Source organism: Coregonus clupeaformis, chromosome 23, assembly GCF_020615455.1.
Source record: "Coregonus clupeaformis isolate EN_2021a chromosome 23, ASM2061545v1, whole genome shotgun sequence".
NCBI lineage: Eukaryota > Metazoa > Chordata > Actinopteri > Salmoniformes > Salmonidae > Coregonus > Coregonus clupeaformis.
In genome coordinates this window covers 55,008,009-55,024,069 of record NC_059214.1, presented here as the reverse complement: position 1 = coordinate 55,024,069, position 16,061 = coordinate 55,008,009, and the positions used below count along the sequence as shown (strand labels likewise).

At 43.9% G+C, this 16,061-nt stretch overlaps 1 protein-coding gene across 1 annotated transcript in view; it reads left to right on the top strand.

The window, feature by feature from the left end:
* LOC121536510 (tetraspanin-7-like) overlaps positions 1–11,919 on the top strand; it is a 33,460-nt gene extending 21,541 nt beyond the window's left edge. Inside the window, exons 2-8 of the mRNA XM_041843840.2 lie at positions 10,056–10,244; positions 10,508–10,582; positions 10,928–11,023; positions 11,113–11,268; positions 11,389–11,472; positions 11,596–11,676; positions 11,778–11,919. Of these exons, the coding sequence (XP_041699774.1) occupies positions 10,056–10,244; positions 10,508–10,582; positions 10,928–11,023; positions 11,113–11,268; positions 11,389–11,472; positions 11,596–11,664 (669 nt within the window). The 3' untranslated portion in view covers positions 11,665–11,676; positions 11,778–11,919. The remainder of the gene's footprint in view (positions 1–10,055; positions 10,245–10,507; positions 10,583–10,927; positions 11,024–11,112; positions 11,269–11,388; positions 11,473–11,595; positions 11,677–11,777) is intronic.
* The last annotated feature ends 4,142 nt before the right edge of the window (positions 11,920–16,061 follow it).

The window sequence follows — 16,061 nt, the reverse complement described above, 5'->3', positions numbered from 1 at the left end:
TTCTGCAGAGGCCGTATCACAGTAAATGCTGTACGGCCAATGCAGACTTCGGATTGACCATTATGTTCTCTCTGCATGGTGTTTTGTGAAATGTATGTTACATCTTCGCAGTGGCGATTTTAGCATGTACATCTTGGTGGGGCAAAAAACAAACAAAAGTGGGATGCATGCCAGCAAAGCCACTACACGACACAACACAACACTAAACAATACATTAATTGCACTATAACGGTGACAAACGGTGCCCACAAACTGTTAGGGCCTACATAAAGCTGTCCCAACAGCAGTCCCAACATCTTACCACTGCTACACCTGGCTATCAGCAGAGCCTTGTGTTACGAACCCCGTGGCTCTAAATATCTAGGGTGGATGGACATGAGACCCGTAACATAAATTCATGTAAATTATAAGTGTGGCATGGAATAGTGAGAACAAATAATACACAACCACCATGAACTACCGTCAAACACAAAGTGTTTATTTATGAACACACGGTAAGGGTTTGGGAAAAAGGGCTGAGCAGGACCCAAGAAATGAAACAATAGTGTAAAACCCCCTAAACTGATCTAGCCTGCCTGAAGAACCGCTAGGCTACTGCTACCATACAAAAATACAGTGGGTGGTCCGCTCAGGTCTAACTGGTGTTTATAGACAGATTTCTTCCTACGGGTAATGTACGCCCAAGGGCAACTAGCTTAAACTCCCCTTTTCCCAAAAAACACACAAAACTACTAAACAGGGTACTCAGCAATTAAATAAGTACACAGGATACAACAGTATCCACACTCAGGTAAAGAAATATATTCTACTAATGTTACCAATAGGGTAACCAACAACTTAGTGCGTACACAACACACAGGACACCACCGTGTCCATACTCACATATGGCAAAAAGTCTCTCTCTCACAACAAACACAAGTCTGGTGTTTATAAAATGGAATGTGTGATTGAACAAACGAATAACAGGTGGTGCAATTAACAGGAATGTTCACTGATTGGTCCAATCAGCAGACACCTCAACGACCACCAATCAGGAACATACAGGACACCTGTGATTAGGGCAGAAAGAGTAGAAACACACAAAAACACAGGATACCTGTATCCGTAACACTCCCACCCTTAAAAGAGCAAACCAAAATGGTTTGCGACACACTTACTATCACAACACCCAAATTCACAAATCATCCTATCGGGATAACAAAAAAAAACCTAGATCATTACACACGAGACAAAGCATCTGCCAACACATTATCTAACCCCTTTTTTGTGGCGGATCTCCAAATTATAATTTTGCACGACAAGTGCCCAACGCATAAGGCGTTGGATCTGGTTGTACATCCGGTGGAGAAAAACTAAGGGGTTATGGTCAGTATACACTACCACTGGTAATGCACTGGAACCAACATAAACTTCAAAGTACTGCAGAGCTAACAACAAAGCTAGAGCTTCTTGTTCAATGGTGGAATAGTTTGTCTGACATTTGTTAAATTTCCGTGAAAAATAACAGACAGGATGGTCCACTCCACTCTGGTCTTGCTGCAGTAGAACAGCACCAGCACCTCTGGCACTTGCATCTACCTCCAGTTTAAACGGCCGCTCAAAATCTGGCGCAGCAAGAACAGGAGTACTACACAAGAGTGCTTTAGCAGTGTTGAAAGCAGTACAACAATCTTCAGACCATACAAATTTTCTCGCTGGACTGAGCAAATCCGTTAATGGAGCAACTACCGCAGAGAAATTTTTACAGAAACTACGGTAGTAGCCAACCATCCCTAAAAAACGGCGTAGCTCTCTTCTGGTGGTAGGTGCGGGAAATGCGTTTATAGCTGAGACCTTGGCATCTACAGGGCGCACCTGACCATGGCCGACCTGTTTACCAAGATAAGTAACAGTAGCCTTCCCAAACTCGCACTTTGCTAAGTTCAGGGTTAGAGAAGCGGTTGCTAGACGTTCACACACTACCCTTAGAGTGTTAACATGATCAGACCACTCAGTTGAATAAATGACCAGATCATCAAGGTAAGCACTACAATTTGGAACTCCAGCCAATACTGTGTTAACCAGGCGTTGGAAAGTGGCTGGTGCGTTCCGCATCCCAAATGCCATGACAGCATATTGTAGGAAGTGATCTGGGGTCACAAATGCAGAGATGTCGGAGGCACGTGGGGTTAACGGCACCTGCCAGTAACCTTTAGAAGATCTAATTTGGTTACATAGGTAGCAGCACCAACAGTATCAATACAGTCATCCAGTCTGGGTAACGGGAACGAGTCGGGCACTGTGACAGCATTGACTTTCCGATAGTCCGTACATAATCTGGATGTCCCATCAGGTTTAGGAACCAGAATGCACGGAGAACTCCAAGGACTTGAACTTGGCATAGCCAGGTTATTCTCCAGCAAATAACCGACCTCACCCCTCATTATCTTTCTCTTAGCGACGTTGACACGATAAGGATGTTGCTTGATAGGTGCAGCGTTTCCAACATTAATGTCATGTTCTAACACATTTTCTTTCACACACAACTCTTGTGACAAAAACTGATCCTTAAGGACTTTCATAGGTCCTCTCATGGTGTGTCCAAACACCAGTTCAGCTGGGCTGAACCCTAGGGATTCCTGTACTGTCTCACGGACAGCAAACAACACTAGAGGAACTCCCTCATCCCAATCTTTCTCAGATTCCAAACAATATTTACGGAGCATAGACTTCAGGGTCTGATGCCAACGTTCAAGCGCACCCTGAGACTCTGGGTGATATGCGCTTGACACACGGTGTGTAACTGACAAGGATTTTAACACTTGTTTGAAAAGTTTAGAAAGGAAATTCGTACCCTGATCAGTTTGTATCACCTTAGGTAATCCAAAAGTTGAGAAGAATTTGATCAACGCTTTACTCACCACCGGAGCAGTAATCCTTCGCAGAGGAATGGCCTCTGGGTACCTGGTGGCCACACACATAATTGTCAACATAAACTGGTTACCAGATTTTGTTTTTGGTAATGGTCCAACACAATCAACCATCACATGTTCGAATGGTTCACCTATGGCCGGTATGGGACAAAGAGGCGCGGGGAAATAACCTGGTTCGGTTTCCCAACTACTTGACAGGTGTGGCAAGTCCGACAGAACTGAGCCACATCTTGTTTTAAACCAGGCCAAAAGAAATGTCGCAAAACACGATCATAAGTCTTGGTGACTCCCCAGATGTCCGGACCACTGGTGATCATGAGCGAGGGATAAAACATTTTGTCGAAAGGCTGTAGGAATCACTATTTGGTAAACAGCATTCCAATCTCCGCCAGCGTCAACATGGGATGTCCATTTACGCATGAGGAGATTACCATCAATGAAGTATGCCATGTTTTTCTTCTTTAGCTCGTCTTTTGAGACAACACTAGAAAAACATTTAGCCAGGCTAATGTCAACCTGTTGGTTAGCGATCAGCTGCTCACGAGTAACTGGTAACTGTATTGCTTCAGCAACAAGTTCCACATCCTTTATCCTTTCTCTGGGCTGTTGGTCAGACTGCACCAGCTTACCAGAGGTAGCACCCGAACTATCCTCTGGGTCACACTCTCTGAATAGAATCGTGTCTGACAAATCTACCACTTCACCCACTTGTCGTGCTTGAGCACGTGTGACAGCACAAGCGGGGAACACATCTGGATAACCCTGTGCCAGCTCCTCGGAGAGAGACTGGTCACTTTTATCCAATACCTCCAATATGGGTATTACCTTTCCTCCGGCAATATCGTTGCCCATTATAAATGTCACACCTTTTACTGGCAACATAGGACGTACGCCCACTCTGAACAATCCACTGACTAACTCAGAGTGTACGTTCACAAAGTGCAATGGCACTGGGACGAAACCCATTTCAATTCCTTGTACTAACACACTGGAACCACAATATGTATTACTGGACAAGGGCAACACATCAGCTAGTATGAACGACTGCGCCGCACCAGTATCTCTGAGGATTCTAACTGGACGCTGAGACGCTTCATCATCTGATATAGAAACAAACCCCTCAAAAATGAACGGTTCATAACTGTGATCTGGGGACAGGGACTTTCAAACCACATTCACTATGAGGCTTCTGTCTTGATTCCGGCCCTACAACCGTACTGAATCAGCCCAACACCACGTTGGCGGCCTGGCGTGCTGAGGCATCCCGGTTTGCGTTTTAGCAGAAAGCAATCATTAACTATATGTCCCACCTTATGACAATAGAAACAGTGACGCACATCTTTTGGGCGTGCTGGATGTACTGCTGGTCGACTAGGATTAAAAGTTAGCAACTCCGCAGCCCGGCTCTCCGTACGAGCTCGAAAACACGCTCTTATCGCCAACACAAACTCGTCTGCCAATACAGACGCTTCCGACAGTGAGGATACTTTCTGTTCGTTCAGATAAACTACAATGCGTTCCGGTAAACAATTTTTAAACTCTTCTAACAAGATTAACTCCCGTAGAGAGTTAAAATCAGTTACCTTACTAGCACTGTGCCATTTGTCAAACAGATTTCCTTTGTCTCTAGCAAACTCCACATAAGTCTGAGTAGGAGACTTTTTTATGAGACCTAAATCTCTGTCGATATGCCTCAGGAACAAGCTCATAGGCACGAAGAACAGTAGCTTTGACCACCTCATAATTCAAACTGTCTTCAAGAGGTAGCGCTGCCAGAACCTCTTGGGCTTTACCTGTTAGCTTACACTGAAGTAATAGGCACCATACCTCGTCGGGCCATTTCAATGCTACCGCTATACGCTCAAACACACTGAAATAGGAATCAACCTCTGACTCCCTAAACACAGGTACCAAGGTGATCTGTCTACTAATATCAAATGTAGCAGACGACACCGCTGGTGAGGCTGGCTCACTAGCAGGCATAGTATGAGCAGAGACTAACCTCGCTGTTTCTGCCTCTAGTTCCATTTTACGCATCTCCAGTTCCATCTTACGCGTCTCCAGTTCTTGATCAAGCCTCACGCGTCTCCAGTTCCATCTTACGCGTCTCCTGTTCTGCCTCTAGCTTACGCGTCTCCTGTTCTGCCTCTAGCTTACGCGTCTCCTGTTCTGCCTCTAGTTCCATTTTACGCATCTCCAGCTTGTCTTGCCTGATTTGTGCCCGCTCTTCCGCCTCTATTTGGAGCCGTGTCGAGCGGACATCCATCCTGGCATCACTGTCAGTCAGTGGGAGAGTGGGTCATAACGGGGCAATGTGGCTGGAGCCTTAGCCTCGTCCTCAGACACTGATGGGCTTACAGGAACAGCAACCACATCCCCTACAGGAGCAGCAGACTCAGGCGGCGGTAACTCAAGCACTCGCTCGTTTAACAATATCGCTAACACTACTTCCCCTAACTTCTGCTTTCACTAAACCCCCTCGGTATGGGTACAGAAAAGTGGTCAGCCAAAGCCTGTAGATCCACTCTACGGCAATTATCAAAAACCTCCCACGTAGGGTTTTCCAAAAATGCCTCCAACTCAAAAGTAGCCATCCTACTAGCAACACGAGCCGCCGACTACTGAACACACAAAAAAAACAGGTAGTTACAGCTGCTAAGCTCAACACCGAACCAGACACTAACTAATTTACATGAGTAGCATGGGATAGATAGGATCCCGGACGAGCCCCCACTTTATGTTACGAACCCCGTGGCTCTAAATATCTAGGGTGGATGGACATGAGACCCGTAACATAAATTCATGTAAATTATAAGTGTGGCATGGAATAGTGAGAACAAATAAGACACAACTACCATGAACTACCGTCAAACACAAAGTGTTTATTTATGAACACACGGTAAGGGTTTGGGAAAAAGGGCTGAGCAGGACCCAAGAAATGAAACAATAGTGTAAAACCCCCTAAACTGATCTAGCCTGCCTGAAGAACCGCTAGGCTACTGCTACCATACAAAAATACAGTGGGTGGTCCGCTCAGGTCTAACTGGTGTTTATAGACAGATTTCTTCCTACGGGTAATGTACGCCCAAGGGCAACTAGCTTAAACTCCCCTTTTCCCAAAAAACACACAAAACTACTAAACAGGGTACTCAGCAATTAAATAAGTACACAGGATACAACAGTATCCACACTCAGGTAAAGAAATATATTCTACTAATGTTACCAATAGGGTAACCAACAACTTAGTGCGTACACAACACACAGGACACCACCGTGTCCATACTCACATATGGCAAAAAGTCTCTCTCTCACAACAAACACAAGTCTGGTGTTTATAAAATGGAATGTGTGATTGAACAAACGAATAACAGGTGGTGCAATTAACAGGAATGTTCACTGATTGGTCCAATCAGCAGACACCTCAACGACCACCAATCAGGAACATACAGGACACCTGTGATTAGGGCAGAAAGAGTAGAAACACACAAAAACACAGGATACCTGTATCCGTAACACCTTGTCTGGCAGCGAAACAGTTAATTCAGCCTCATTTACTGCCTTTAAAAAAAACATAGCTGATATGGCTGACTTGCTTAAACAAATGTGGTTTCTAATGACAATTGAGATGTACAAACTATGGCATAAGGGGACGACAAGCAGATAATAGGCAATCCGTAAAGACATTAACGAGCGAGCTAGGATGGACGTAGTCAATCTAACTATTTGTTTAGCACTTTTGAAATGTACAGCGACAGAATTCAGAACATGGGCCGTTCTTACAGTGTTCTCCCTGTACACCAAGTCAGAACCGTAGGATAAGTAAAGGGGGCATATAAACAGACAATGAAAGCTCTTACAAAATTTGATGATTACATTTCTCTAAAACAGGTTATAGGCTACATGTGCACAACCAAGTCAGAACAGTAGGTGAAATTAAGAGGGGTAAATAGACCAAATTATTAGGGTGAGACACATGGGCTACTAACAGCTTACTACACAACATACACTTAGTATTACTTTCTTAGCTATAGTATACATATCTCCCTGGCATATTACATCATTTAGGCAGCAGCATACAATACATTTCTGGACTCACCTTGTTGTGCTGTGCTCACTTGAACAGGAAGGTGGCGCGGCGGTCCTTTGTGGGCATATTTTGTCATCAAAGTCTGGCATTCTCTGGATTTATGGTGCTTTCAAGACAACTGGGAACTCTGAAAAAAAACAAGGTTGAATCATGATGAAGTCATTGATCTTCAGGTCGTAGCTCTAAAAAGAGGCCTGAGTTCCCGATTTATAATTTCGAGTTGGAGCTCGTTTTTTTTCCCGACTTCCCAGTTGTCTTGAACTCACTGAAGTCAAGTTTTCGCAGTTCCGAGTTAACTGTTGTTTTGAGCGCTGCACAAATTATGCTTCATTGACAGCATGGCCAATGTTGAATGTTTATCATTTTAAACTTGGAAAAGAGACCCTTAATCCCAGATTTGGGACCACACAGCCACTCCACTGAATAGCAGGCTAGTGATTGCTTTGCAATGCTTGCAGTTAGCCTGTCACTGATTCCTTCCAAACCACTCATTGTTGAATTTGCGATTTCCAACTTGTTGTGTAATGTTCATGTCCAATGGCCGATGAGCACCGATATGTTTTATCTATAATTTCTCTACATTATTTCTCTTCAAATGACAAGGATTAAAAAGGATTTGCCAGATTTTTAAAGTATGATGTTGACATGATCAGTCCAATCAAAGGTACTGTAGATATAACATCATTTTATCTGTGGCCAATGACCTTGAGCTTTCTTGAATGGGCACTTCTAATGCAACTCTATGGCAGCACCCAAGGGGCTTGAATTTTCAAGGTCTACCCTTAGACTTGGTGGTGAGGTACTGTCCCCACCAGTTACAGAACACTGAGCTAATCATGGCGCAACTAGAGAACATTATCAACACCTACGCTCCGCATTTTCTGCTAGCTGCCCCACCACCACAGAAAGCACTGAGCTAGGCTGAAACACCTGCATTTTGGAGCTGTCTTACTCAAGAAAGCAAAAAAGAGACCATGTTTGTATGCGGTTTTATTAACTCAATTATTTTTATTTTTTTACATTGCAAACTGGTATGTGACAGTGTTAATGCCAAAATAACATGCAAAACAAGTAAGCCCAATTTATTTATTTTATTTTATTTTTTATTTCATTCTGCCCCACCTGCCCTGAATGACGGGTTGCCACTGCATCTTCGGCAGTTGTAAGAAAGATGCATCGTTAAAACACTCGTAAGCTTAAGTTCAATCGCTATCGGGAAACCGGGCCCAGCACTGCACCTCATTCAGGTAATGGTAATTTCTTTAGACCACAATTGGGCCCATACACCTGCCAATAAACTATATGTCACATTGTTTTTGTGTATTTGTGAGCTATGCGTGTGTGTGTGTACATGTGGGTCTGATTACATGCCTGTGTGTGTGCATTCCTGCAATATGGAAGCACCAGGCAGCAGAGAGGGACCTCTTGGAGGGGGACTTGGGGGGTGAAGATGGTTTGGCACCAGGCTTTGCTAGTAGAGTGTCTTTGACAGATCGGCACCCCAACTGTACCCATCACAGAAAAGCAGCGGCCCCCCCCAGCTGGTGAACAGGGGCGTTTATCTGGCTCACACAACACACTCCTTTATGACAGGCCTTCATTAGAAATGCTAAGAGCAGGGCAACAGGAGGAAGCGGCCCGCTCTGGATCAAAGGGTCCTTTTGATTCGCTCCTTCTGTGTGTGTGTGTGTGTGTGTGTATGTCGTGTTCCACAGGAAAGTATCAACATATCCCTTCGCCTTCCAGTGGTGTAAAGTACTTAAGTAAAAATACTTTTAAGTACTACTTAAGTCGTTTTTTGGTGTATCTGTACTTTACTTTACTATTTATATTTTTGACAACTTTTACTTTTACTCCACTACATTCCTAAAGAAAATAATGTACTCTTTACTCCATACATTTCCCCTGACACCTAAAAGTACTCGTTACATTTAGAATGCTCAAGCAGGACAGAATTATGTTCCCTATCAATATAATGCTTTGTCATCCCTACTGCCTCTGATCTGGTGGACTCACGAAACACAAATACTGTGTTTGTAAATAATGTCTGAGTGTTGGAGTGTGCCGCTGGTTTGCTTAGTATAAGGAATTTGATGTATAGCATTTACTTTTACTTTGTACTTTTGTATGACAATTGAGTACTTTTTCTACCACTGTACTTAAGTACATTTAAAACCAGATACTTTTAGACTTTTACTCAAGTAGTATTTACTAGGTAAATTTCACTTTTACTTGAGTCATTTTCTGTTAAGGTATCTTTACTTTTACTCAAGTATGATAATTGAGTACTTTTTCAACCACTGTCACCTTCAAACTCTTCCCCATCCTCTCTCTCTCTCGCCCTCCCTCCCTCCCTCCCTCCCTCTCTCTCTCTCTCTCTCTCTCTCTCTCTCTCTCTCTCTCTCTCTCTCTCTCCCTCTCTCTCTCTCTCTCTCTCTCCCTCTCTCTCCCTCCCCTCTCTCTCCCTCCCTCCCTCCCTCCCTCCCCTCTCTCTCTCTCCCTCCCTCCCTCGTTCTCTCTCTCTCTCTCTCTCTCTCTCTCTCTCTCTCTCTCTCTCTCTCTCTCTCTCTCTCTCTCTCTCTCTCTCTCTACACTCCCCTTTCTGTTCTCACACCTAGAAACAACTATGGTTTGCTCCTTGGTCAAAAAGGACAATCTGAAAGGTTGATCTAGTGATCACATATCTACATTTAAACCTGCTATCAATTACACTCAAAACTGATCATATATCTGAGTCGAGGGGCAACTTCATTCTCACACACTACAGAGAGGCAAGAGGGCTCTGCATTGTTGAGTCACATTGTCGTGTTCTCTTGTGTTCACTCAGCACCATCGGTAGACCTAAGCAACACTGCATTCTGCTGGCTGAATAGTGTACCTCTGGATATCTCTGTCTCATCTTCTCTCCTATCTCTTCTGTCTCCTCCCTTTGCCCTCTCTCTTTTCTCCTCTTTCCACCCACCATCATCTCCCTTCGCTCATCTATTTCCCCTATTTGTCCTCCCCCCTTTCTCTCCTCTCCTTTCCCTCTCTCTCTCCTTCCTTCTCTTCTCCAGATCACAGGAGCGATCCTCTTGGCAGTGGGAGTATGGGGGAAGTTTATGATCGGCCCGTATATCTCTCTGATAGCTGAGAACACCACCAACGCTCCGTACGTCCTCATCGGCACTGGGACTGTCATCATCGTCTTCGGCCTGTTCGGATGCTTCGCCACCTGCAGGGGGAGCCCATGGATGCTCAAACTGGTGAGGGGAGAGGAAGAGGAGTGTGCAGACACACACACACACACACTGGAGCTGTGAATCTGCAGCTGGGGTTGTGAATAATTGTTTTGATGCTGATGACTCGAGAGCAGTTAGAGAAACACAGTGCTAATTATCTACATAACATATACTTCTCACTAGCCTGCCCCAATCACACACGACCTCTCTCTGTGTGTGTAGCTTATTTCTCTTTTATATCCACTTCTTCCCCCTCCATCTATCTATTTCTCTTTCTCTCTCTGCAGTATGCAATGTTCTTGTCCCTGGTGTTCCTAGCTGAGTTGGTGGCTGGGATCTCTGGCTTTGTTTTTCGTCATGAGGTCAGTTTCTCTACTTGAACTGCATTACCCACAGTTCATCTGGGCCCATCTCAGCTGAGTACCTGCCAGTAGAAATACGTCACGTGTGTATGTGTGTGGTCTTGTATTACTATCCTTGTGGGTACCGTAAATCCCCAGAAGGATAGTAAAACCAGGAAGATTCTCCCTTGTGGGGACATTTCCCAGGTCCACACGAGGACAAAGGCTATTTTAGGCTTAGGAGTTAGGTTTAGGGTTAGGGAAAATAGGACTTTTAATGGAAGTACATGTTAGGCCCCACAAGGATAGTAAAACATATGCTGTGTGTGTGTGTGTGTGTGTGTGTCTGTGTGTGTGTGTCCACAGATAAAAGGCACCTTCCTGAGGACGTATTCTGACGCGGTGTTGAATTATGATGCTGAGGATGAGAAGAGCCTGGCTGTGGACAACGTCCAAAGCAGCGTGAGTCCCAACAACATCAACAACAACAAAACTACTATTGTCACAACAATACAAAATTCAATCACATCTCTGTCTGTTTCTCTCTCCAGCTGCGTTGCTGTGGGGTGTACAACTACACCAGCTGGTTGGGCAGTGTGTACTACCCAGCTAATGGCTTTCCCCCGAGCTGCTGCTCCAACTCCACTGACTGCAGCCCACAGGACCTGCGCAACACAACCATAAACCACACCAAGATCAACCAGCAGGTCTGTGTGTGTGTGTGTTACACACTAACCCGTCCACTGTGTTACACACTAACCAGTGGCCTGTGTTACACAATATCCCGTCCCCATATGTTACATACTAACCCATCCTCTGTGTTTCAGGGCTGTTATGAACTGGTAACCTCCTTCCTTGAGACCAACATGGCCATCATCGCGGGAGTAACGTTTGGCATCGCCTTCTCACAGGTGAGATAGAGAATGTGTTGTCTGATGATATGAGTGCTGTGTCTAAGGTTCACTATAATCTAAAGTTAGATTATCTCACATCTCTACACATCTATCACCCCCCTCTCTCTCTCTCTCTCTCAGTTGATTGGCATGTTGCTGGCCTGCTGTCTGTCCAGGATCATTACTGCTAATCAGTATGAGATGGTGTAGCTGGAAGAGCAGGTAAGTGGCTACTTTGTCTCACACACACACACACACACACACATTATACATACAGACACATCGATAGCTGTCTAAGAGCCTGTATGGTTGTTTGTTTGTAGGGAGATGAAGAGGAGAGGGCGAACAGCACCTTGGTAGACTGGCACAGAAGATCCCCACAACACTAGCACACTGCATCACTAAAACTCTCTCTTTTCTCTCTCTCTCTCTCTCTCTCTCTCTCTCTCTCTCTCTCTCTCTCTCTCTCTCTCTCTCTCTCTCTCTCTCTCTCTCTCTCTCTCTCTCTCTCTCTCTCTCTCTCTCTCTCTCTCTCTCTCTCTCTCTCTCTCTCTCTCTCTCTCTCTCGTTATTGTAACTTATTGTAAAGAAGCACCATTCCTTAACTTGCTACTATGCCATGAATGCTTTCTCTCAGTACCTTAAACTCCACTGAGGGACTCAGGCTGCAGGTAGAAGTTGCTAGTAAATCAGCTTACCCTTCCCAATGCAACACTGACCTTGGTTAAGCATCTATGGGCTACTTAATCCTGCTCCATATTATAAGTTTAGCCATCTCTGACACTTTGGGTAGAAGTTGCCCTTAGGCACAGATCTAGGATCAGGTCACCCCAACTCTTGATGCTAAACTTAACTATTAGGGTGATGAATGGATATCTGACCCTGCATCAGTGCTAAGCGCCAACCCCCTGTCCTCTCACAGCACCCCCTTGTGGTCTGGCATGCTCCATACAGGCCCTAGCATCTACAAAGCAATGCTTTGTTTCTGATCACCACTGTAAATACCTCAACTTCAGACATATAGAGAAGATGTTGATATAACACTGAGAGAGCATTTAGAGCTAACTTTAGCCTTTCATTTGCATCCCTGCTTTTCGCTGCTTCATGGACGATATCTCAGACTATTGTGTCCATATCTATGATGTTAGCTAACAATGAACTAACTGTGCAATCAATTTGGTCTGTGGATGTGTAGATGTCTTAATAATTAATAATTAATTATAATAACAATTCAAGTGTGCGTGTCAAGTTTGGTTCGGAACACTGAGCTGTTTGGATTTAATATATGTGAGCATAGGTTATTTTAATATATGTGATCGTATGTTCTTTTAATATATGTGATTGTATGTTCTTTTAATATATGTGAGCCTCGGATTTTGTCTGATAAATATATTCTTTATTGATTTTATCGATGTTATGTGTTTTTGTGCCACACGTTGCGATGTATAGGCTTATGTTTTTTTATTTATTTATTTATGGTATGTCTGCCTTTCTGTGTGCACACCTACGAGTGTGCATGTTTGTGCATGTGTGTGTGTGAGTGAGTGAGAAAGAGTTGAGGTGGTTACAAGTGGGTAGAGTCGTCTACTAGAATAGGGTGGGTATAGGGTGTTATTTGAGATGCAGTCAATGCTCATATTGTTGTAAGGCAATGATATGATTCAACGCTCAGACTGGTGTTTCATATGGTGTTGTGTATGTACAGTGAGGGAAAAAAGGATTTGATCCCCTGCTGATTTTGTATGTTTGCCCACTGACAAAGAAATGATCAGTCTATAATTTTAATGGTAGGTTTATTTGAACAGTGAGAGACAGAATAACAACAAAATAATCCAGAAAAACGCATGTCAAAAATGTTATAAATTGATTTACATTTTAATGAGGGAAATAAGTATTTGACCCCCTCTCAATCAGAAAGATTTCTGGCTCCCAGGTGTCTTTTATACAGGTAAAGAGCTGAGATTAGGAGCACACTCTTAAAGGGAGTGCTCCTAATCTCAGTTTGTTACCTGTATAAAAGACACCTGTCCACAGAAGCAATCAATCAATCAGATTCCAAACTCTTCACCATGGCTAAGACCAAAGAGCTCTCCAAGGATGTCAGGGACAAGATTGTAGACCTACACAAGGCTGGAATGGGCTACAAGACCATCGCCAAGCAGTTTGGTGAGAAGGTGACAACAGTTGGTGCGATTATTCGCAAATGGAAGAAACACAAAAGATCTGTCAATCTCCCTCGGCCTGGGGCTCCATGCAAGATCTCACCTTGTGGAGTTGCAATGATCATGAGAATGGTGAGGAATCAGCCCAGAACTACACGGGAGGATCTTGTCAATGATCTCAAGGCAGCTGGGACCATAGTCACCAAGAAAACAATTGGTAACACACTACACCGTGAAGGACTGAAATCCTGCAGCGCCCGCAAGGTCCCCCTGCTCAAGAAAGCGCATATACAGGGCCGTCTGAAGTTTGCCAATGAACATCTGAATGATTCAGAGGAGAACTGGGTGAAAGTGTTGTGGTCAGATGAGACCAAAATGGAGCTATTTGGCATCAACTCAACTCGCCGTGTTTGGAGGAGGAGGAATGCTGCCTATGACCCCAAGAACACCATCCCCACCGTCAAACATGGAGGTGGAAACGTTATGCTTTGGGGGTGTTTTTCTGCTAAGGGGACAGGACAACTTCACTGCATCAAAGGGACGATGGACGGGGCCATGTACCGTCAAATCTTGGGTGAGAACCTCCTTCCCTGAGCCAGGGCATTGAAAATGGGTCGTGGATGGGTATTCCAGCATGACAATGACCCAAAACACACTGCCAAGGCAACAAAGGAGTGGCTCAAGAAGAAGCACATTAAGGTCCTGGAGTGGCCTAGCCAGTCTCCAGACCTTAATCCCATAGAAAATCTGTGGAGGGAGCTGAAGGTTCGAGTTGCCAAACGTCAGCCTCGAAACCTTAATGACTTGGAGAAGATCTGCAAAGAGGAGTGGGAAAAAAATCCCTCCTGAGATGTGTGCAAACCTGGTGGCCAACTACAAGAAATGTCTGACCTCTGTGATTGCCAACAAGGGTTTTGCCACCAAGTACTAAGCAATGTTTTGCAGAGGGGTCAAATACTTATTTCCCTCATTAAAATGCAAATCAATTTATAACGTTTTTGACATGTATTTTTCTGGATTTATTTGTTGTTATTCTGTCTCTCACTGTTCAAATAAACCTACCATTAAAATTATAGACTGATAATTTCTTTGCCAGTGGGCAAACGTACAAAATCAGCAGGGGATCAAATCCTTTTTTCCCTCACTGTATGTCCATGTCTCAAAGTCATGATGGATGCAGCTGTGACCTCTTTGCTCTACAGAGGATCTCAAACCTGTTTTTGGGGCTTTCACCTGTATGCTGTTTTCTCTAATCACTCAGATTTACAAAACTTTTACGGAACAGGGTTGGGTACAATTCGAATTGAAGGCAGTCAATTCAGGAAGTGATTTGAATTTAAAATCCCCAAATTGAAAACTTAGGATATAAATAGCTTCTCCTTTCCAGTTTATTGAGAAGTCATTAAAAATAGATGCCCCTTTTTCAATCATTGAATTGGAATTTCAGTTTAACTCCTGAATTAACTGCCTTCAATTCGAATTGAGCACAACCCTATTACAGAAAGGATGACTGGTATTTACTTAGAAATTGCATGGTAAAATGGTAATTACACGACAATAACCTATGGAACACATGTTTTGGGACTAAATTGGAGCACCACTCCATATACCAGGCAAATAACCAGGTAACTGAACCTTAAAATAAAGTGCTACTAAGAACTCCCAGTGTATTGAAGTTAATTTCCTTCCCTAAAAGGGATGAATTTTGAATTATGAAACCAATTTGTATTGAAATCCAGCAAACACAGGGGGTCCCCACATCCAGCAGAGTAGAAAGACAGTTTACTGTTATTAAGAAGATCACTAAATCTAACTAAACTAACACAAATGCAAACCCGTAGAAGACCAGTCAATAAATATCGCAGTCCATAGTTGCAGCATTAATGAAAAGATGAAACGTTGTTTTGTACATAAGCCAACCTTTTTAATAACTCTGCACCAGCTACTGTAGCATGCCAATGCAGTCTGTTCTGTTGTTGATATTGTAACTATCAGTGATCTCTGTATTAATAAACAATCATCATAACTTTACAGCTGAATCGCTGTGTCTCGAGGTATATTCTCTACACTCTCTTTCTCTCTCCTCCCCCTTCTGTCCTTCTCTTTCTCTCTCCTCCCCCTTCTGTCCTTCTCTTATTCTCTCCTTCCCCTCCACTTTTCACCATCCCCCTGTAGCTCTCCATCTTCCCACATTCTCCCTCTCCTCTTCCATGTCTCTAACCCCTCCCTCCCTCCCTCTCTATTTCCCTGTGTTAAAGACCTCTGCCATGAATCATATTAGCATGAAACAAAAGCAGGAGACATGAATACTAAGCTAGAGAGGATGTCACTGATACATTTCACCCCCTTTCTTCCTTCTGCCCTGGTTTTGTCACAGATCTGAACACTAGGTGGAGCTATTGCTACACAAACAAACCAAGTCCATTCAGGACTGCTGTGTCTATT